This window comes from Coregonus clupeaformis, chromosome 10 (assembly GCF_020615455.1).
Source record: "Coregonus clupeaformis isolate EN_2021a chromosome 10, ASM2061545v1, whole genome shotgun sequence".
Classification (NCBI taxonomy): domain Eukaryota; kingdom Metazoa; phylum Chordata; class Actinopteri; order Salmoniformes; family Salmonidae; genus Coregonus; species Coregonus clupeaformis.
In genome coordinates this window covers 56,996,972-57,021,046 of record NC_059201.1, presented here as the reverse complement: position 1 = coordinate 57,021,046, position 24,075 = coordinate 56,996,972, and the positions used below count along the sequence as shown (strand labels likewise).

The 24,075-nt window shown below is 41.9% G+C and overlaps 1 protein-coding gene across 1 annotated transcript in view; it reads left to right on the top strand.

The window, feature by feature from the left end:
- LOC121575594 (vesicle-associated membrane protein-associated protein B-like) overlaps positions 1–23,189 on the top strand; it is a 28,759-nt gene extending 5,570 nt beyond the window's left edge. The window contains exons 3-6 of the mRNA XM_041888786.2: positions 14,925–15,028; positions 16,003–16,083; positions 21,760–21,942; positions 22,653–23,189. Coding sequence (XP_041744720.1) covers positions 14,925–15,028; positions 16,003–16,083; positions 21,760–21,942; positions 22,653–22,808 — 524 coding nt within the window. The 3' untranslated portion in view covers positions 22,809–23,189. The remainder of the gene's footprint in view (positions 1–14,924; positions 15,029–16,002; positions 16,084–21,759; positions 21,943–22,652) is intronic.
- The last annotated feature ends 886 nt before the right edge of the window (positions 23,190–24,075 follow it).

Here is a 24,075-nt window from a genome sequence, read left to right as displayed (position 1 = left end):
ACGTAAACTTAACCAAAGTTCCCAGGTTTTTCTTGTGCAACCCTACCAGGCCAGGGATATGTAGGCCTGTATGAGTGCTACGGTTTACAACCGTTGTCCATGTATTCCCTATTTAGATGTTACTAACAGGTACTGTATGTCAGATCTTTCCTAACCTACCTTGTGTCCAAGTGAGGCGTCTAACACTAGAATTAAAAATTGTAATTACTCTGCCATTCTTAAAGTCATGACCCCCCCCCCCGTCCTTAACTTTTCCTAAATAAGTCTATTCAACACACTATCGTTGTTACAATCTTGATATCACTGAGTTTTAGGAGGACATGCCATTTTTTCCCCCCGACAGTTGGCTGCCATCTGACAATGGCCCATTGAAACTACACCTAAACTATATCAAAACTAATTTCACACAGGGGCCTATAATAAAAGATGAAGCCTAAAGATTAAATTGACAATAGTCAAAAGAAGGGAACAGCACTTACCAAAACTTTTTTAAATCATCCTACAGAGGTTCATGCAGGTCAGACGTTTTGATTTCGGAAGAGCAGATTTTAAGGTTTCTAAAACACCTACATTTGCCAAACAACTCTGCGGATGAGTTCTATTAAAAAATATATATATATATATTGTAGAATAACCACAATTCCATGCATTCCACACGTGAGCACACATGGCAGCATATAACCTAGGCTACAATGCACAGACTAGTAACCAGTGTTTGGAGTAACGGGTTACAAAGTAACGTGTTAGAGTACTCAGTTAATTTTGTGTGTTAACGAGTAACTTAACGCTTTAGTTTTTCAATTTAAGTAATCTGTTACTTTGACAATATTATTTCCCTTTTTCTTTGGTGGGGCAAATATATAAATACAATTCCTCTCCCTACGTCCGCCACGGTTCTCGTTATCTATCATCTATCAGTTCTCTGCTGTTAGCAGTTTATTTCTGCCGATTAAAAACAGTTCACGTTTTTTTTTTTTCAACCAAATCTAAATTCTTGATGTAAATGGCATGTTGTACAAGGGTCCAGGCACCATTTTCATGATTTCCCTTGTTTTTGATAAACTTACCCCAAACAGTGACTCACTTCCTCCTCATTCTTGTTGTGCAGTATGTGGGTCCTGAAAAAGATGAACAAAGGCTCCAAATACGTCCTTTTAGAAACTGCAAAGCTCTCAGTATAGTGATGCAGGTCTTTAGATCAGTGGAGGCTCCTCAGAGGACAAAGGGTTGGACCATCCTCCTCTGTCAATTTCATAAAAATAGTGAAACATTAAAAAAGCTATCCTTTGTAGACTAAACTATACTAACTATATTCACAGGTCACCAAATAATTGATTGAAACGCACTGTTTTGCAATAAAGGTAGCTTCAACTGTAGGGTAGCACCATGTTGTAGCCGGAGGACAGCTAGTTTCCGTCCTCTGGGTACATTGATTTCAATACAAAACCTAGGTGGCTCATGGTTCTCACCCCCTTCCATAGACCGACACAGTAATTATGACAACTTCCGGAGGACGTCCTCCAACCTATCAGAGAGCTTGCAGCATGAACCCAATCAAAGGATCAGCAAATTAATCTAGTACTGAAAGCATAAGCTACAGCTAGCTAGCACTGCAGTGCATAAAATGTGGTGAGTAGTTGACTCCGAGAGAGAGAGAGACAATAATTGAACAGTTTTAAACAAATGTATTTATTTAAAAATGAAGGAGAGCGAGAGAGAAAATTTGTTTGACATCCCTGCACTACCTGGAATCAGGATTTATTAATTTAAATGTTAATACAAGTGGTCCTCAGTATTAAAAATAAACTGAAATCAGTTGAGAATCAGCTAACTCTATTTCTCCCTGGGCCAACAGCTGTGTTCTCACCCCGGTGCCGCTCTTTGATTGAGACAGGCCCTGGGTAGAGTTTCCTGGCTCCATTAACATAGCTATTTGCTGCCACGACTCCTTTTTTACCGGTTGGACTGCAAGTCAGCAAGGAAATCAGTAGTGGGCGACAAACAACCCCTGTTCAGACAGTCACAGTCCCCCGACAGAGGCTTTTCCCTCTAATTGTAAACAGAGCAGCACAAAAGGCAATGTGTAAATTCACTTTGCCTAGACTGAAAGGAAACACTTTGCCACAGGATACCTAAAATCCCTAATGTGTCATTTACAGGCTTAGTTGGAGATACACCAAGCTTTTGAAGCGTAACCCCCGCGAAACGTTTATATGTTAAACGCATACCACAGAAGTGCTCAACTTGATTGGTATTGTGCTGTGTTGAATGGGAAACTATGTAGCGTCTTTGGGTCGTAGTCAAAGGTCTTAATTGTCTCGAAGGACTTTTAAACCCTCGAGACATTTCAGCATTCTACAGTAAGCTTACTTAAACATTTATGTTGCAATTTCTGGCTGGCCATAAGGAACTTTTTCCTTAATGTTCCATATTATTTTTGTGAGATCCAATAATGACCGCACGCTCTAAATCGTCTCCTCATCAAGGCGTATATCAGTATCAAGGGTGATAAAGTTGCTTAATGAATCATCTCACTCCATTTGTATGATACATCTTGTTACTTGAAAAAAGTCATATCCACAACTCTGTGATGCTCCCCAGTGGTTTATTGAGATGCACAGTTTATTGAGATGCGTGTCTCAATAAACCACTGGGGAGCATTACAGAGTTGCGGATATTACTTCTTTTTTAATTCAGGGCTCCAGACTGCGACCATTTAGTCGCATTTTGTGACCCTTTGACTAGAGTGAGTTGAAATGTATTGTTTGCATCAGTGCGAGCTGCACATTCATTCACCTCGCTCAAAACTTATTTTTTACTGTTTGATTTGGTCAAACAGTAAAGTACATTATCCTGATGATTCCTGTAATGAAAGTGTTTGCTAGCACCAAGGTTCAGTAAAGTATACGTCGTCTGGTATTTTGTCATCTGGTCCCAAAGCAAATAGCGTAGCCAGCAATACACTCCTAACCCCCCCGTGACCAGCAAGCACATAAAACATCCTCCATTCAGGCTGCAAAGGCATCGGTTTCCTCCTTAACTAGCTTTAATGGCTTTCCTTAATAAAACATAATTTCCACCACCATGCTAGGGTGGCTACTGTGTTGTGTACAGCGTTCAGCCAATCAGGTTCCACCAGTCTGTTTACCCCTGCTGTACACAACGTCCAGAAGTAGCTAACCACCATAGCATGGTGGTGGAAAATTGTGTTTTATTAAGACGGTATGCTTTTTTTTTTGCCTCCCCTCTTTAAATTGAGTTAAGGAGGAAACCGAAGCCTTTGCAGCCTGATAGGAGGATGTTTTATGTACAAACCGGTCCCCAGGGGACACGAGTGTATTAACGGCTGGGCTGATTGCGTTGACACCTAGAGGTAATGCACAATGTCAGGAATAACCAAGCCCTTTAGGGGTCTCGGTGCTAAGTGTCTGCGTACCTGACCCTGTACCCGTTTTGCTGGGGCCTGCTACTTTGTCGAGCGAGCCACTCTCTCTCTTTTTACCCCCCCAAAAAGTATTCCGTTAGGAAAAAAAAGGGTAAAACACAGCTATCCTGTTGTCACAGATGGAGAGAGGATGTTCTCAGCTTTCTGTAGGTGTACTTTAGTGATGGGGGAGAAATCGATAGTTACATATGTCAAAATTATAAAACATTTCTAGGCAGCATTAGCTAGCGCTAGTAGGCTGTACCTGCGCCAAAACTCTATTTTTCATCCTATAGCATGTTCTACATATTTCTTTAAAATGGTGAGCCAACATGTTTTCCACACTCATGCGTGCATACATTTGATGTTTTACTCCACACATAAATTTTACACCACGCATACATTTTATATGACAGAGATGAAAATATCCTTTAGGAATTTTGAAAGAGGGAATATCTAAAGATACAACAACTAGCATTGGTTGCTAATATGAATAGTATTGTGTCTGGCTGTTGGACAATGAAAGAAAGTTGATTTGAAAATAGAACATGAGACATCAGGAAACTGGGCGTATATCACTACTTCACAGGAGAGGTATTTGAACATAAACATTTAGTTTTTTGGCAGAAATGCCTTCTGGAACATGTGAACTTTCATGTGCCTTACTTGTATTCCATCCATAAATACGAATACAATTGTTAAATTATGAGCCTAGTTGGTTTGGCCATGGAAAAAGACAGGAACCTTCCCGCTAGCCATGATTGGCTGAGATAATGGATGGGCTGGACATGTCGGGAGATGAGTCTGCCATGTAGCATGCTTCTGTCTATAACGTGAGCTGCCCAGTATATATTGATAGTCCTTTCTACCGCTGTGTTTTTGAAAGATATAACGTTAGCCATCGAGAACTACAAACGTTTTGCTACTTTTCTCAACAACATTGATGGCCTGAATTTAGCAGGCGCTATCGACAGATCAGTTGGAAAAAGTTGTGATGGGCTACTTTCTGCACACGCCACGGTCCGTGTGAACCGGAGTGGCTTGACACAACGCTGGTCAAACAAGATGTAACTACAAACAAATCTGAGTTAAATGGTTCCATTCTGCCGTGAAGCGTTCATCCATGTATACGGGTAAGAGTCTAACTACATTTTCAGATATGATAAATTTCAAAAATTGTCAGAATGTCGTTTTCATTCCAAGTTAAAACGTACTGTTCGCTAGCTAGCGAACGTTAGCTTGCTAGCTAACGTTAAGTGTATGATCTGTGTAGTAATATTATTCGAATCAGAAACCATTTGCATTGCTAGTTATAGCCTAATGTTAGCTAGCTAAAATTGAACCTAGTTGGGTTGGGCTAAGGCTTAAAAGGGTGTGAACGATGCTGAATGGGTGTAGACGAAGAGCTCTCCAGTAGGTATACCAAAACATTCAAGGAACATTTTCTCAAAAGTGTGTTTACAAGTTGATCAACTTTCAAAGCAGAATTACTTTCCCATTGTTCCTCAACTGCAGTGTATGATATACAATTTTCTAGAGTCTCTACTTTTATCCAATGTAAAAAAAAAAAAAAAAAAAAAATGTTGCTACATAGGACCGAATCCAGGTGGTGGGTCACATGAGGAAGTGTTTATAAAATAATACCCTCCGCATTCCTATGGTCGGAATTTGGCTTGGCGACTTTGAAACAAGGTAATACATGCCTCATAAAATTACAAAAATAATTCCAGGTTTTAAACAATTAAGTTTATGGTTAAATATACTGAACAAAAATATAAACGCAATATGCAACAATTTCAAAGATTTCAAAGAGTTACAGTTCATATAAGGAAATCAGTCAAGTGAAATAAATTCATTAGGCCCTAATCTATGGATTTCACATGACTGGGAATACAGATATGCATCTGTTGGTCACAGACGCCTTAAAAAAAAAGGTAATGGCGTGGATCCAAAAACCAGTCAGTATCTGGTGTGACCACAATTTGCCTCATGCAGCGCGACACATTTCCTTCACATAGAGTTGATCAGGCTGTTGATTGTGGCCTGTGGAATGTTGTCCCACTCCTCTTCAATGGCTGTGCGAAGTTGCTGGATATTGGCGGGAACTGGAACATACTGTCATACACGCTGATCCAGAGCATCCCATACATGCTCAATGGGTCTGGTGAGTATGCAGGCCATTGAAGAACCGGGACAATTTCAGCTTCCAGGAATTGTGTACAGATCCCTGAAACATGGGGCCGTGCATTATCATGCTGAAACATGAAGTGATGGCGGCGGATGAATGGCACGACAATGGGCCTCAGGATCTCGTCACGGTATCTCTGTGCATTCAAATTGCCATCGATAAAATGTTGTTTGTTGTCCGTAGCTTATGCCTGCCCCTACCATAACCCCACCGCCACCATGGGGCACTCTGTTCACAAATGTAACATCAGCAAACCGCTCGCCACACAACGCCATACACATGGTCTGTGAGACCGGTTGGACATATTGCCAAATTCTCTAAAATGACGTTGGATGCGGCTTATGGTAGAGAAATGAAAATGTAATTATCTGGCAACAGCTCTGGTGGACATTCCTGCAGTCAGCATGCCAATTGCATGCCCCCTTCAATTTGAGACATCTGTGGCATTGTGCTGTGTGACAAAACTGCACATTTTAGTGGCCTTGTGTTGTCCGCAGCACAAGGTGCACCTGTGTAATGATCATGCTGTTCAATCAGCTTCTTGATATTCCACACATTACATTTTACATTTTAGTCATTTAGCAGACGCTCTTATCCAGAGCGACTTACAGTTAGTGAGTGCATACATTTTCATACTGGCCCCCTGTGGGAATCGAACCCACAACCCTGGCATTGCAAACGCCATGCTCTACCAACTGAGCTACACGGGGCCAATGTCAGGTGGATGGATTATCTTGGCAAAGACGAAATGCTCACTAACAGGGATGTGCACTGTAAACAAATTTGTGCACACATTTTATGAGAAACAAGCTTTTTGTGCGTATGGAAAAATATTGGGATCTTTTATTTCAGCTCATGAAACATGGGACCAACAATTTACATGTTGCATTCATATTTTTGACCGCCTCCGCTCAGATTCAAGGTGGGTGATGTGCGGTGCACAACAGGCACTGTCCTTCACTCTCTGGTCTTGTGACCATTTGATCTGTACGAACCGTGCCTCAAGTATGTCGACAGAATCAAGCCTTTAGACGTTAATGTTAATTATCCTTCATTATATTTGTCAAACATACCTATATTTATGTAATTAAAAGTCTCATTCAAGTATGGCTACATTTTCTGGCGCCTCACTCATGTCAGCATTTGGACATGAGGCTGTAGCCAATATGCTTATCACCTACACTTATTCCAATGTCGGCATCTCTGATCCAATTCTGATCGGAGTAATTGTTTGATATTGTGATTTATTTTACTTGTCCATTCAGACAACTTAAATCTATATTCTTCTATATTCTTGACAATTTTCTTTACTTGTCCCGGACAAGCATTAAATGTCGAGCCCTGTCAGTAGTCTATTACACTTTTGAATAAAGCACTGTGAATGACTTTATAAAATTATTTTTAAAAAATTATATTGCCTGATGATTATAATTTTTTTGGTGCAACTGGTGCTACCAACTGAAACATTCAGCCACGTTCAGCCATGAGCATTAGTGAGGTCGGGCACTGATGTTGGGCGATTAGGCCTGGCTCGCAGTCTGTGTTCCAATTCATCCCAAAGCTGTAAGATGGGGATCAGGTCAGGGCTCTGTGCAGGCCAGTCAAGTTCTTCCACACCAATCTCGACAAATCATTTCTGTATGTACCTCGCTTTGTGCACGGGGGCATTGTGATGCTGAAACAGTAAGGGGCCTTCCCCAAACTGTTGCCACAAAGTTGGAAGCACAGAATCGTCTAGAATGCCATTCGGGCAGGTAGCGTTCTCCTGGCATCTGCCAAACCCAAATTTGTGAGTCGGACTGCTAGATGGTGAAGCGTGATTCATCACTCCAGAATACGCGTTTCCAATGCTCCAGAGTCCAATGGCAGCAAGCTTTACACCACTCCAGCCGACGCATGGTGATCTTAGGCTTGTGTGCGGCTGCTTGGCCATGGAAACCCATTTCATGAAGCTCCAGACAAACAGTTCTTCTGCTGACGTTGCTTCCAGAGGCAGTTTGGAACTCGGTAGTGAGTGTTGCAACCAAGGATAGACGATTTTTACACACTTCAGCAGTCCCGTTCTGTGAGCTTGTGTGGCCGACCACTTCGCGGCTGAGCCGTTGTTGCTCCTTTAATTTTTTTATTTATTTTTTATTTTACCTTTATTTAACTAGGCAAGTCAGTTAAGAACAAATTCTTATTTACAATGACGGCCTACACCGGCCAAACCCGGACAACGCTGGGCCAATTGTGCACCGCCCTATGGGACTCCCAATGACGTCCGGTTGTGATACAGCCTGGAATCGAACCAGGGGGTCTGTGGTGACGCCTCAAGCACTGAGATGCAGTGCCTTAGACCGCTGCGCCACTCGGGAGCCCAGACGTTTCCACTTCACGGCTGAGCCGTTGTTGCTCCTAGACGTTTCCACTTCACAATAACAGCACTTACAGTTGACCAGGGCAGCTCTAGCAGGGCAGAAATTTGACAAACTGATTTGTTGGAAAGGTGGCATCCTATGACGGTGCCACGTTTCAAGTCACCGAGCTCTAAAGTACGAGCCGTTCTACTGCTAATGTTTGTCTATGGAGATTGCATGGCTGTGTGATCGATATTATACACCTGTCAGCAACACGAATGGCTGAAATAGCTTCTGGCCAGGTAGTGAATAATGCCTGATGAGAATACAATGAGGAATAAACTAAAACTACCAACACTTTGTATTTTCTTATATGAATCAACAACAACGTATTGTATAGGCCTATGTTATAATGTTTTCTTACAAAGAGAAAAATATGCACGTGTGTGACTCTCAAAGGGGGCGTGTCTGTAGCACGGTACTCCTCATTTACCACTCTGGGGTAATGACGGGCTGTCACTGTTAAGTAGCTCTCTCTCCCTGGTGGTAGGGCTGTGCGATATGGCCAAAATATCATATCACAATATTTCTGACGGTGTTTGACTATATTTTATGTCCACTAGCAGACTGCTTGGGAGATTTTGAGGTTGAGATGTATAATTACTACTGTAGTTTACTGGGGGTCTCCAGGGACCCAATTAATTACAGGGAGGGAAGGAAAACACTTCTAACTTCCTCTTCTAATGGCTCCATTTAATCAACAACCAGTCAAAGAGAACTAGTAAATGAGCATGTAATGTTTTACTACATTGACTACAATGAACATCTCTGAATGTTGGCCCCCGTATGAAGATATTCATATAGCACAGGATTAAAAGGAGCTCTGTCAGGACCGGTTTAATTCTGTAGTTCAAAGCGTGAGTTTTTTTCTCTCTTATTTGACAAAGTTGGGACTTATTTTAGGTTATTCAATGCACCTCATAGAACTTGCACGCTTTCCTTCCCTCCGTTCTCGAATATTGTCCCTTTGGACCCAAGGTGGACGGCCGCGCAAATTGGGGCTGACTGCAACAGGACGCTCTGTCTGTTTCAGCCGTCTGTTTTTGGTTTGCGATATTGAACTCGCTTGAGGTTTTTTGTACTCCAGGAGGAATTGGCATGTGCCATATATACCAGACCCGTCCTAATAGCCACATCTGAGAGCGCGAGCACTGACTTTTGAAATTAAGAGGTCATTTGTTTTTAATGAAAGTTATCACGCACGTAGTCTGCATTGATGTTAAACGCACAGCCCTTTGAATCCAAACGCGCTTCTCTTAAAAGAGGTAACGAATAGGAGAAAAAGATGACCCATCAATAGCCATTTTATTCTCTGCAAGAGCAGTTGAGACGCCGACCGAAGAAAGCGATCATTGTAAATCATTGAAACAGCTTGAAAATATATTTAGGTCATTGGAATGACATCAAATAACACTCCATTGGAGGATGTGACGAGACGATGGGTTAAAGAATATTTAGACTCACACCTGTTTTTTGTTAGGCCAATATGTAACGTTACAATGAAAAACAACTAAGCTGTTAGAAAAATAGCCCCCAGGGGGGTTCTGTACATCCATCAATGTTTTGCAGTCATGGTAACACAAACATGACTGTGTCCAAAATGGCACCCTATTCCCTTTATAGTGCACTACTTTTGACCAGGGCCCCTATAGGAAAAAGTGGTGCACTATAAAAGGAATAGGGTGCCATTTCGGACGTACCCATGACCATAAATTACCTAATATATGGGCATTTAATACTTCTAATCCGAGTACTTCAACTGGAACACCGAATTAGGGAAATGTGCTGAAGAGTGATTCCATTAATTGCCAACATTTCATTAACATTCATTGACTTTGAACATGCACATTTTGAACAGTCTTTTTCTTATTTTCACCTACCAATCAAGTTGTGTACATGCCTGCCCTGATTCATGAGTAAATGATAATTTTTCTGAGTCAACAAAAATAGCTGTTATTTTAACTACATGTTAATGAAATCCAGAGACAACCAAGTTATAGACAATCTTGCTATGGTCTGGAAAGGGATGAAGTAATATCAAGTCCTACATGCGTATGGAGCAATTCCATCATTTTTAATTTGTATTATGGTATTGAATTTTATATTTTTGAATTTGTACTGCACAAATTGAATCATTTAATTCAAAAAATTGAACTTGTATTTCATGATTTGAAACTGAATTGAATGAATATTGCATTTCAGTTTTAAATTTCTATTCAATTCAATATTTATATATTAAGTTTCAATATGGTAGATATTGCATTAAATGTCTGTGTATCAAGTTTACAAACTATCATTTAAAGTTGATAAGTTTCATATATTAAACTTCTCAGCATTCAGATTTGGTTATAAAATACAGTTCTCTAAATTCAGATTCAAAACCAGAGACAACATCCTGGTACTTTACCAACCAGGAAAAGTAGAGGAGAACAGATAGAATCAAACACTATTTGTGGTCTGAAGCCAATGTGGCATGTTGAATTTATTTTCTTCCTATGAATTTCGCTCATTTTGCCTATAAGCTAATCCTGAAAGCTAAGACTCTCTGGAACATTGGTGTGCCTTCTGTTCCCCTCTAGGATGATCACAGGCCTCGCAGGACACGTTAGAATGGAGTGTCACAAAAAAACGCCATTTGCCCCCCCCATAAGAATATACATTTGAAGTCGGAAGTTTACATACACTTAGGTTGGAGTCATTAAAAATCGTTTTTCAACCGCTCCACAAATTTCTTGTTAACAAACTATAGTTTTGGCAAGTCGGTTAGGACATCTACTTTGTGCATGACACAAGTAATTTTTCCAACAATTGTTTACAGACAGATTATTTCACTTATAATTCACTGTATCACAAATCCAGTGGTTCAGAAGTATACATACACTAAGTTGACTGTGCCTTTTAAACAGCTTGGAAAATTCCAGAAAATGATGTCATGGCTTTAGAAGCTTCTGATAGGCTAATTGACATAATTTCAGTCCATTGGAGGTGTACCTGTGGATATATTTCAAGGCCTACCTTCAAACTCAGTGCCTCTTTGCTTGACATCATGGGAAAATCAAAAGAAATCAGCCAAGACCTCAGAAGAAAAATTGTAGCCCTCCAGAAGTTTGGTTCATCCTTGGGAGCAATTTCCAAACGCCTGAAGATACCACGTTCATCTGTAAAAACAATAGTACGCAAGTATAAACACCATGGAACCACACAGCCGTCATACCACTCAGGAAGGAGACGTGTTCTGTCTCCTAGAGATGAACGTACTTTGGTGCGAAAAGTGCAAATCAATCCCAGAACAACAGCAAAGGACCTTGTGAAGATGCTGGAGGAAACAGGAACAAAAGTATCTACAGTAAAACGAGTCCTATATCGACATAGCCTGAATGGCCGCTCAGCAAGGAAGAAGCCACTGCTCCAAAACCGCCATAAAAAAGCCAGACTACGGTTTGCAACTGCACATGGGGACAAAGATCGTACTTTTTGGAGAAATGTCCTCTGGTCTGATGAAACAAAAATAGAACTGTTTGGCCATAATGACCATTGTTATGTTTGGAGGAAAAAGGGGGTCGCTTGCAAGCCGAAGAACACCATCCCAACCGTGAAGCACGAGGGTGGCAGCATCATGCTGTGGGGGAGCTTTGCTGCAAGAGGGACTGGTGCACTTCACAAAATAGATGACATCATGAGGAAGGAAAATTATGTGGATATATTGAAGCAACATCTCAATAATATAATATGCCATTTAGCAGACGCTTTTATCCAAAGCGACTTACAGTCATGCGTGCATAAATTTTTGTGTATGGGTGGTCCCGGGGATCGAACCCACTACCTTGGCGTTACAAGCGCCGTGCTCTACCAGCTGAGCTACAGAGGACCACAAGACATCAGTCAGGACGTTAAAGATTGGTCGCAAAGGGGTCTTCCAAATGGACAATGACCTCAAGCATATTTCCAAAGTTGTGGCAAAATGGCTTAAGGACAACAAAGTCAAGGTATTGGAGTGGCCATCACAAAGCCCTGACCTCAATCCTATAGCCGGAGAAGAGAAACTCACACAAGTCCAAAGTTGTGCTATTTTCTCATTGGCTATGTCATAGCTGATCTTTTTAAAGATAAATATTAATACATTACTAGTCTTCAAAAATAAAAAGTTATACTGAAAAAATATATAATCCCGTTATGTAACAATTTCAAAGATTTTACTGAGTTACATACAGTTCAAATAAGGAAATCAGTCGATTTAAATGAATATATTAGGCCCTAATCTATGGTTTTCACATGACTGTGCAGGGGAGCCAGGCCCAGCCAATCAGAAAAAAAATTTCCCCACAAAAGGGCTTTATTACGGACAGAAATACCCCTCAGTTTCATCAGCTGTCCGGGTGGCTGGTCTCAGACGATCCCGCTGGTGAAGAAGTTGAAAGTGGAGGTCCTGGGTTGGCGTGGTTACACGCAGTTGTGAGGCTGGTTGAATGTACTGCCAAATTCTCTAAGCGACGTTGGAGGTGGCTTATGGTAAAGAAATGACCATTCAATTCTCTGGCAACAGCTTTGGTGGACATTCCTGCAGTCAGCATGCCAATTGCACGCTCCCTCAAAACTTGAGACATCTTTGGCATTGTGTTGTGTGACAAAACTGCACATTTTAGAGTGGCCTTTCATTGTCACCAGCACAAGGTGCACCTGTGTAATGATCATGCTGTTTAATCAGCTTCTTGACACCTGTCAGTTGGATGGATTATCTTTGCAAATGAGAAATGCTCACTAACAGGGATGAAAACAAATTTGTGCACAAAATTTGAGTTAAATGAGCTTTTTGTGCTTATGGAAAATTTCTGGGATCTTTTATTTCATCTCATGAGAAATGGGACACTTTACATGTTGTGTTTGTGGGTTTACTAACGCGCTAGTTCTAGTTTGTTGACTATAACGTTAATATGGTGACAACCAGGGTTTGGAACCTGTTCAGGGAACAGAACCAAAAACCGGAACAGAACAAACATCTTCAAGGAACAGAATCAGAACCATTATTTTAAAAGCATGGGAACAGTTTTTTCCAGTCCCACAAAAAACACAAGTGCCTATGCAAAGCCCTCTCTGTCACTCAAACTTATTCCAGTGTCTGCCTGCCTTCCCGAAAATCTTTGCTAGTCTGTGTGCGTGTGTAGGAAACCTGCCTCTCCCCCTCAGAAGCATAGTCTAGTAGCCTACTGACGTTTACAAGCGTGATTCAGAAATTAGGGAAAGGTTTTTAATTGGAGAAGAATGGATTAACCTTTTCAATGCTAGTTAAAGATACTATAGTTATCACGTTTCGCAATGGATTTATTAACTACAAAAAGGTAAGACGTGTAATTCTGGTGCTGCTCTGCGCACACACAAGCTTGTTAGCTAGCTAGCTGGTCCAACGTTAAGCCAACTTTCTGAAGTTTAAAGACATTCAAAGTTCCTTCATAGAAGTCGCTCCTCTGTAGGTATAATTATGTGGGCCTAATTCAGATGATGCATGTCATAACAACAAGATCCCCTGCGCGTCAAGCCAAGCGTCCTCCTCCACCCTCTCTCGCTCTCTCCCCACCCGCAAAATGTCAGTCGCGCCCTACGCTCTTCTATCCAATGCATGTTAAAAGCTTGCCTGATTGGTGAAATAATTTTATGTCGAGCTAAATTTCAAAAATATATATTTAAGAGTTTTTTAAAAAGGAGTAGAAAGGAACGATATAAGCCGTGACTTTTTTGGTGTTCAAACCGGTTCAGAAATGTATTTTGCTGGTCGAAACAGTGGAACGGAACAAAAAAATAATTTTGCTTCCAACCCAATGTATGCTGTGTAGCAGGTATGGTATGAAGGTTTGGCTTGGATAGGTTTTTGTGCATGGTCACAGACAGCTGTTGTGTTGTGCACTGAAGTCCACAAGTGAAGGGAAAAGGTGAGAGGAGATCGCGTAGATGCGGGAAGGAATTAGACAACGAGCAAAGTGATGATGTTGAATGTGGCTCCTATGAAAGTGAACTGTGTGCAGGTGATCAGAGGTGTATTCATTCCGCCGATTCTGTTGCAAAACTTTTATTAAACGGAAGCAAACTGAGCGAAATGGGGAGGGACCTACCTGAATTTGTCGAATAGAAACTCAAAAAGAACTACTGTATTAGTTTTTGCAACTGTTTGGACTAATGATTACACCCCAGATCAGCTAGATGCAGGCAAGAGTGTGCAAGGCGGTATTGAACGTGTCATTGTCAGTCACCTTGATTTACTCCAATTTGTCTCTCGACCTGTGCACCCAAGTTTATAAACTTTAATTTGTAGGCTAGATTGTAGCAACCTCATGATCGGTTTAGGGCAAATTCGAGTGTCATGTTGTTGCCTAAACCTATGGATGTTACATTGGGCAGGGTGGATGGAAAATGAATGACAGTCATCCTATTTGCCGTATTAGAAATAATCCCATGCTCTTAAATGGCACCGACTGCCACTGCTTAAAATGATAGTTTGTAAACTTGATACACAGACAATGAATATAATATTGAAACTGAATATCAATTAAATTGAAATTGAATTTTAAAACTGAATGCAACATTTATGAATTCAATGATTTCAATTTGTGCATTACAAATTCAAAATATTACATTCAAATTCAATATCCTAATACAAATGAAAAATGCTGGAATTCAAATACAATTTCGCACTACTCAGCTAAAGAGGCGTTCTGCTGTCCGAATTCTCATGGAGTACTACAGTAGGTTGTGTTCATTAGGGCACGCCATAGGAAAACGTTTGAAATGCTTACCGAAAATATGCATTTAATGGATAGGTCCAGGCAGTCTCTCCCTGTTTGTCTGTTTTCTTCCATTTGGTACCTAATGAACACAATTCTGGATATGTATTTGTTTCTTTCTGCTCTGCCCTGTATTCCAGTGATGCTGCAGCCTTTCGATTACGACCCCAACGAGAAAAGCAAACACAAGTTCATGGTGCAGTCCATGCTGGCTCCCCCCGAAATGACGGACATGGAGGGAGTGGTGAGTGTGTTCCCGTCACCCGTCCTCACACACACTGACACACATACGCATACTAGAGAAGAGATGCACCAATATGAAAATCTGGGCTGATAATGATAACATCTATTTACCCGACCACATATGCTCTTATGGCTGATATATCATGCATACCTGATCATTATCTACCGATTATAAGGAATATATCGTGCATACCTGACAATTATCTGCTGATACCAATATGACTGATATATTGTGCATACCTGACACACACAAGCTTTGCATCCCATAGAACCCAGATATCAGCCTAGGCCCTAAGGTCACACCCTGAGGAAGATAAGGACAAAGAAGGGATAGCGAATCCGTGACCCTAGGCCCACAGCCTGAGTGAGGACCTAGCAACGAACCATACAAACAGTGCATGCAATATCCACTGTCACTGCTTTGTGTGTGGTCTTGTTCTCTCACACAATATGTCTGTTTGTCTTTCAGTCTCGTTTGCATGCAGTAGTAGACCTATTCAATCTCTCATGGGCTTTCTCTGCATTGATAGGACTCTTGAGAATTTGGTTTCATATTGCGATTTAAGACACACACACACACACACAGGAACACACATAGGAATGGTGAGAAACGAGACACTGTCGAGTCTAAAACCACGCCAACACTTTTTTGCCAAGGCCTCTAGATTGTGAACAGAACGGTTAGATAAACACTTCACAAAAGTGGAGGAGGAGGAGGACAATGGGAAACAAATCTCACTACCGGTAAAGCACTGTCCATTGTGGTTTCCCTTGCTGTTGCTGACAGGTCTTGGCTGTGGTCTCTCTCTCTCTCCATGTTTCTCTTCTTTGTGGCCCGTCGATATGGCAGTTGGTGCAGACGGGGAGATGCTTTTTCAGGCACGACCTCAGGCCCAGCTGTACCTCTCCCTTCTCTAACCCCCATTCTGTGTCTCTGTGTCTGTCTCTGTCTCTCTCCACCATGTCTGTTGGCAGTGGAAGGAGGCAAAGCCAGAGGAGCTGATGGACTCCAAGCTGAGGTGTGTCTTTGAGCTGCCGGCGGAGAACGAGAAAACGGTGTGTTCCATAGTCTCTCTCACCTCACCCTCTCCGTCTCCTTCTCTCTTGCAGTGTTTCTATCTCTGCTTGCCTCTCTCTTTGTCTACCCATCTCCCTCCGTCGGTCTTTCTCTTTCTTGCTTCCCCCTCTGTTCTCCTTCCCTCTTTCAGTGCTCCTCTCTGCTCTCTTCTCCTCATCTTTTGTCATCCTCTCTTTCCTCTTCTCTCTCACACACTTATTTTTCTCTCCCTGTCGCTCCACCTCAGCCATTACAAGCCTTCACAACTGGTGATTTAGTAGAGTGGAGAAAAATCCCTGTCGGCCTGTCATCGGACAATGTGCCGTGGAGAAGAGGCAGAGCTCCCCTTGCTAAGCCATAGCCATAGTTCCCTGGGTCACTCTTTCACTTGTCACACACAGTTTATTATTGTTCAGATTACTCTGCATACCACACTCTGCTCTTAGGAGATCATTTCCCCCCAGGATGAGCAGAAAATATAAACAAAGCGAAGAGGAAAATGGGCTTGGGTTGTTGTTGTTTTTGTGAATTATGAACGGCGAGATACAAGACTGGAAGCAGCAAAGTTGTGCCACATAGTTTGGAGTGAAAAAGGAAACCAGCTTTTACATCTCTTTTTGGAAGCTCCCCGGGTTGATTGGGGGATTGCACAGCGTGGGATTGCACAGTGTGGGATTACATTGTGTGTGTGTGCGCATGTTACCAAATGCAGTTTGTAACATTCACCTTCTCTATATTGATTCCCTATTGTATGACATCACATTTTAAGTATGTTTCAGCATACAGTTCATTCGGAAAGTATTCAGACCCTTTGACTTTTTCCACATTTTGTTACGTTACAGCCTTATTCTAAAATTGATTAAATTGTTTTTTTCCCTCATCAATCTATACACAATACCCAATAATGATGAAGCAAAAACAGGTTTCTATACATTTTAGCAAATGTATTAAAAATACAAAACTGAAATATCACATTTACATACACTACCAGTCAAACGTTTGGACACACCTACTCATTCAAGGGTTTTTCTTTATTTTTACAATTTTTTACATTGTAGAATAATAGTGAAGACATCAAAACTATGAAATCACACATATGGACTCATGTAGTAAACAAAAAAGTGTTAAACAAATCAAAGTATATTTGTGAATCTTCAAATAGCCACCCTTTGCCTTGATGACAGCTTTGCACACTCTTGGCATTCTCTCAACCAGCTTCACCTGGAATGCTTTTCCAACAGTCTTGAAGGAGTTCCCACATATGCTGAGCACTTGTTGGCTGCTTTTCCTTCATTCTGTGGTCCAACTCATCCCAAACCATCTCAATTGGGTTGAGGTCAGGGGATTGTGGAGGCCATGTCATCTGATGCATCACTCCATCACTCTCCTTCTTGGTAAAATAGCCGTTACACAGCCTGGAGGTGTGTTGGGTCATTGTCCTGTTGAAAAACAAATGATAGTCCCACTAAGCCCAAACCAGATGGGATGGCGTATTGCTGTAGAATGCTGTGGTAGCCATGCTGGTTATCCTCTTAAGGATCAGACCCTTTTTATCAATTTACGCCTAAAATGACATACCCAAATCTAACTGCCTGTAGCTCAGGACCTGAAGCAAGGATTTGCATATTCTTGATACCATTTGAAAGGAAACACTTTGAAGTTTGTGGAAATGTGAAATTAATGTAGGAGAATATAACACATTAGATCTGGTAAAAGATAATACAAACAAAAAAACATGCGTTTTCTATTTATTTTTTTGTTCCATCATCTTTGACATGCAAGAGAAAGGCCGCAATATAATGTTGCAGTGTGCGCGCAAAGTTTCAGATTGATCCAAATCAAACGTAATTTGTCACATACACGTGTTTAGTAGATGATATTGCGGGTGTAGTGAAATGTGCTTCTAGCTCTGACAGTGCAGTAATATCTAACAATTTCACAACATATACCCAATACACACAAATCTAAGTAAGGAATGGAATTAAGAATATATACATATGGACGAGCAATGACAGAGCAGCATGGACTAAGATACAGTAGAATTTTATAGAATACAGTATATACATATGAGATGAGTAATGCAAGATATGTAAACATTATTAAAGTGACTAGTGTTCCATTTCTTAAAGTGGCCAGTGATTTCAATAGGCAGCAGCAGCCTCTAATGTGCTAGTGATGACTATTTAACAGTATGATGGCCTTGAGATAGAAGCTGTTTTTCAGTCTCTCGGTCCCAGATTTGATGCACCTGTACTGACATTGCCTTCTGGATGATAGCGGGGTGAACAAGCAGTGGCTCGGGTGGTTGATGTCCTTGATGATCTTTTTGGCCTTCCTGTGACATCGGGTGCTGTAGGTGTCCTGGAGGGCGGGTAGTTTGCCCCCGGTAATGCGTTCGGCAGACCGTACCGCCCTGTGGTTGCGGGCGGTGCAGTTGCCGTACCAGGCGGTGATACAGCCACATTTTTTCAGCCTCCTGAGGTTGAAGAGGCTCTTTTGCGCTGCCTTCATCACACTGTCTGCATGGGTGGACCATTTCAGTTTGTCAGTGATGTGTACGCCAAGGAACTTGAAGCTTTCCACCTTCTCCATTGCGGTCCCTTCGATATGGATAGGGGGGTGCACCCTCTGCTGTTTCCTGAAGTCCACGATCATCTCCTTCGTTTTGTTGACGTTGAGTGAGAGGTTATTTTCCTGGCACCACACTCCCAGAGCCCTCACCTCCTCCCTGTAGGCGGTCTCGTCATTGTTGGTAATCATTGTAATACTGGACTATTTTGTATCAAGTCTGCCCAAATGTGCTAAATTGGTCAATTTATAAATTTTCAAGTACATAACTATAGAGAAGATACAAAAATGATATGGTAATACAAAATGTAAGTTTACACACTCCCAGGAATGTCATACATGATGGATCATTAGCTTATACACTAACTTTCACACATCTAGATGTCCGGGCGGGGTGGGTGTGGAGCCAGAGACAGCAGGGGTTCAAAGTGTAGAACCCAGTTCGTACATTTGAGTATAAAAATGGATTTTATCAAACAAAACTATGCTAATTTTATCTCTGGGACCCTTAGGATGACAAATCAGATCAAGATTACTGAATGTAAGTACATTATTTACCTTCAGAGGTGAATGTATCAAACCAGTTGCCGTGATAAATTTTTTGTTGTGCACTCTCCTCAAACAATAGCATGGTATTTTTTCACTGTTTATAGCTACTGTAAATTGGACAGTGCAGTTAGACTAACAATAATTTAAGCTTTCTGCCCATATAAGACATGTCTATGTCCTGGAAAGTTTGCTGTTACTTACAACAATCATGCTAATCACATTAGCGCACGTTAGCTCAACCGTCCCGTATATGGGACACCGATCCCGTAGAGGTTAAGTGTGCCTTGAATTCTAAATAAATCACAGCAAAGCACCCCCACACCATACCAAAGGACACATTTCCACCGGTCTAATGTCCATTGCTCGTTTTTCTTGGCCCAAGCAGGTCTCTTCTTATTATTGGTGACCTTTAGTAGCGGTTTCTTTGCAGCAAATCGACCACGAAGGCCTGATTCACCTAGTCCCCTCTGAACAGTTGATGTTGAGATGTGTCTGTGACTTGAACTCTGTGAAGCATTTATTTGGGCGGCAATTTCTAAGGCTGGTAACTCTAATGAACTTATCCTCTGCAGCATAGTTAACTCTGGGTCTTCCATTCCTGTCGCGGTCCTCTTGAGAGCCAGTTTCATCATAGCGCTTGGTGGTTTTTGCGACTGCACTTGAAGAAACATTCAAAGTTCTTGTAATGTTCCGTAGACTGACCTTCATGTCTTAAAGTAATGATGGACTGTCGTTTCTCTTTGCTTATTTGAGCTGTTCTTGCCATAATATGGACTTGGTATTTTACCTAATAGAGCTATCTTCTGTATACCCCCCCTACCAACACAACTGATTGGCTCAAATGCATTCAGATTTTTTTTTTTTCCCACCAATTAACTTTTAAGGCACACCTGTTAATTGAAATTCATTCCAGGTGACTACCTCATGAAACTGGTTGAGAGAATGCCAAGAGTGTGCAAAGCTTTCAAGGCAAAGGGTGGCTATTTGAAGAATCTCAAATATAAAATATATTTAGATTTGTTTAACACTTTTTGGTTACTACATGATTCCATATGTGTTATTTCATAGTTTTGATGTCTTCACTATTATTCTACATTGTAGAAAATAGTAAAAATAAAGAAAAACCCTTGAATGAGTAGGTGTGTCCAAACTTTTGACTGGTACTGTAAGTATTCAGAACCTTTACTCAGTACTTTGTTGAAGCACCTTTGGCAGCGATTACAGCCTCAAGTTTTCTTGGGTATGACGCTACAAGCTTGGCACATCTGTATTTGGGGAGTTTCTTCCATTCTTTTCTGCAGATCCTCTCAAGCTCTGTCAGGTTGGATGGGGAGTGTTGCTGCACAGCTATTTTCAGGTCTCTCCAGAGATGTTCGATCGGGCTCTGGCTGGGCCACTCAAGGACATTCAGACGCTGTGTGCCATGGTTAGGTGTCCTGTTGGAAGGTGATCCTTTGCCCCAGTCTGAGGTCCTGAACACTTTAAAGCAGGTTTTCATCAAGGATCTCTCTGTACTTTGCTCCATTCATCTTTCCCTCGATTTTGACTAGTCTCCCAGTCCCTGCCGCTGAAAAACATCCCCACAGCATCATGCTGCCACCACCATGCTTCACCATAGGGATGGTGCCAGGTTTCTTCCAGACGTGGCACTTGGCATTCAGGTCAAAGAGTTCAATCTTGTTTCTCATGGTCTGAGAGTCCTTTAGTTGCCTTTTGGCAAACTCCAAGCGGGCTGTCATGTGTCTTTTACTGATGAGTGGCTTCTGTCTGGCCACTCTACCATAAAGGCCTGATTGGTGGAGTGCTGCAGAGATGGTTGTCCTTCTGGAAGGTTCTCCCATCTCCACAGAGGAATTCTGGTGCTCTGTCAGCGTGACTATCGGGTCCTTGGTCACCGCCCTGACCAAGGCCCTTCTCCCCCGATTGCTCAGTTTGGCCGGGCGGGTAGCTCTAGGAAGAGTCTTGGTGGTTCCAAACCTCTTCCATGGAAGAATGATGGAGGCCACTGTGTTCTTGGGGACCTTCAATGCTGCAGAAAATGTTTGGTACCCTTCCCCAGATCTGTGCCTCGACACAATCCTGTCTCAGAGCTCTACGGACAATTCCTTTGACCTCATGGCTTGTTTTTTGCTCTAACATGCACTGTCAACTGTGGGACCTTTATACATGTGTGCCTTTCCAAATCATGTCCAATCAATTGAATTTACCACAGGTGGACTCCAATCAAGTTGTAGAAACATCTCAAAGATGATCAATGGAAACAGGATGCACCTGAGCTCAATTTCAAGTCTCATAGCAAAGGTTCTGAATACTTATGTAAATAAGGTATTTCTGTTTTTTATTTGTAATAATTTAGCTAAAATGTCTAAACCTGTTTTTGCTTTGTCGTTATGGGGTATTGTGTGTAGATTGAGGTAAAATATTTATTTAATACATTTTACAATAAGGCTGTAACGTAACAATGTGGAAAAAGTGAAGGGGTCTGAATACTTTCCGAATGCACTGTATGTACCGAGATGTTTAAATAAACTTAAACCCTCCCACCCCTCCACCCACAGCACCATGACTTGGACGCCAACAAGATGATGTCGTCCAACCTGCTCAAGTCTGAGTCATCCACACTGTCCATGAGGTCCATGAGCTCCACCCTGGACGACGGCGAGGTGAAGAAGATCATGGAGGAGTGTAAGAGGCTGCAGATGGAGGCACAGCGGCTACGGGAAGAGAACAAACAGATCAGGGTAAGTTATACTGCATCCCAAATGGCACCCTATGTAGGCCATTTAGGATACAGCCTAAGAGGAGCATCAAAGGGGCAATCTGTGATTCAAACGACAACAATCGACATAAGTAACCAATATCAAATTCTCTGATGACTCAATCAATGGCTATGTATCAATAATTTAAGAGTAAAAACATTTATGAATCAATCCCAGATTACCTCTTTAAAGGGGAAAGGCGATGAGTCCGACTACCCGGCGCCCGCCACCTCCCCTTTAAGTAGTGCCAGAGGCGGAATGGCTCTTGGCAGGTCCCGTCCCGGGGCCCAGATTAAACTAACAGAGCCCCCCCCCCGCTGTTGGGAAATGAGGTGTGTTAAAAGCTGGCGCCTGGCGGAGTCCAAAGGGGCTTCGGTGGCGATTTAGACATCCGCTTGATGAATGAATGACATTTCCAATCCTTGACTGAGGGATGTGGATCTTTGAAGTTGGGATGAGGATAATACTGATGGTCATTCCCCCCCTCTTTCTCTCTTTCTATATTTTTCTCTCTCTTTCTCCATATCTACCCCTCTCCCCCTCTATCCCTCACCCCCTCTCCATGTCTCCCCCTAACTCTTTCTCCTCCCCCCTATTTCTATTTCTCCATATCTGTCCCTCTCTCCCCTCTACCCCTCTCTCTCTCTTCCCATCTCATCTCGCTCTCGCTCTCGCTCTCTCCCCCCCTCCAGGAAGACGACGGCCTGCGGATGAGGAAGAGCAACGTGATGTCCTCCCAGCACTCCTCCCACTCCATGGTGAAAGAGGAGGGGCTGAGCCTGCGCACAGTGGCCCTCATCGTGCTCTTCTTCGTGGTCGGAGTCATCATCGGCAAGTTGGTCTTGTAAGAGCGAGTGGCAAGCGAGAGACGGCCAACCGCATGCTTTCGGGGGATTGAAACAAACAACGGATTTGCCATTTTTTTGGATTCAGAAATGCCATATCAATGGGGTAGTTTTGAAATCGTTCATTTATGTACTAATAAAAAAAGGAGATACAAAAAAACATCCATATTATGAACAAACCAACGAGCGAGGGGGGGAAGCAACTGGTCATGCCTCTTTAATCATTACATAATCATTCTGCCTTCCTCCCAAATACTTGCACCACCGATACAAGATGAGGAGCAGGAGGAAGAAAAATGCAGATCATTAACCAGGCTTCCATCCAACCGTTTTATGTGAGGAAAGTACGTTGGATAATAAATGTCACGACAGGCCTGATGGAAACAGCAAATTTGATGGTAAAGTTTCCAAATGTCGACAAACCAAAATACACTAGACAAAGTGGGATCTTTTTGTGTCAGTAAAATGTATTATGCAAACAATGGCGGTGGAAACGCCTTTATGCACAAATATTGATATAATAACCATCATATCGAAGTAAACTTGGAGTCACGCGATGATCTAGTATGCGGTCCTCCTACTATGACTGGGGAAAGCATTCAGTTTATTAGGCTACAGATGAAATAAGTTATGATGAACTTCACAGGGTGGTGAAAGTGCAAGGTGATGAGCTTGATGCTCCTTTCCAATAAATATCGAGGGTCTTATTCTGGTGACGTGAAATGATCAATGCTTGGCTGCCATATGACAAATAAAAATAATCTTGCTCTTTTGTCCATAATAATCTCATCATGTAGTAGGCTATACCCACACTGTATCTGCAAGCTTTTGGCTAGAGCGCACGTGCCAAGACCAGAGTGGGCACATTCGCTAGGCTAGATAACGCAACAATTGTTGTGACAAAACCATCAGTAGAGTTGAAAATGCGATGGAAACCTATTAAAAAATATATATGTATATTCGGTACATGGGGAATTTAACCGCAAAAAAAATTGATGGAAACATCTCTGGTGGGAAAATGTGCATCATGTTTTTATGCGGATTTTAGACTATTCGCATGAATATCTGGCGCCAATTGGATGGAAACCTAGCTATTGATAGTAATTCAAAGCAAAGGATTTTCTAAACACCGGTGGGTGCAGTTGAGTCAGTTTGCGTTGTGTGAATGTCATTTTCACATATTGTAGTTTCTTTTTCCAAGAGGCCAGAGGCCGTGGGCATACTCTGTGTAAAGAATCGATAGTAACCCTCTAGTAAAGTGATGCACGGT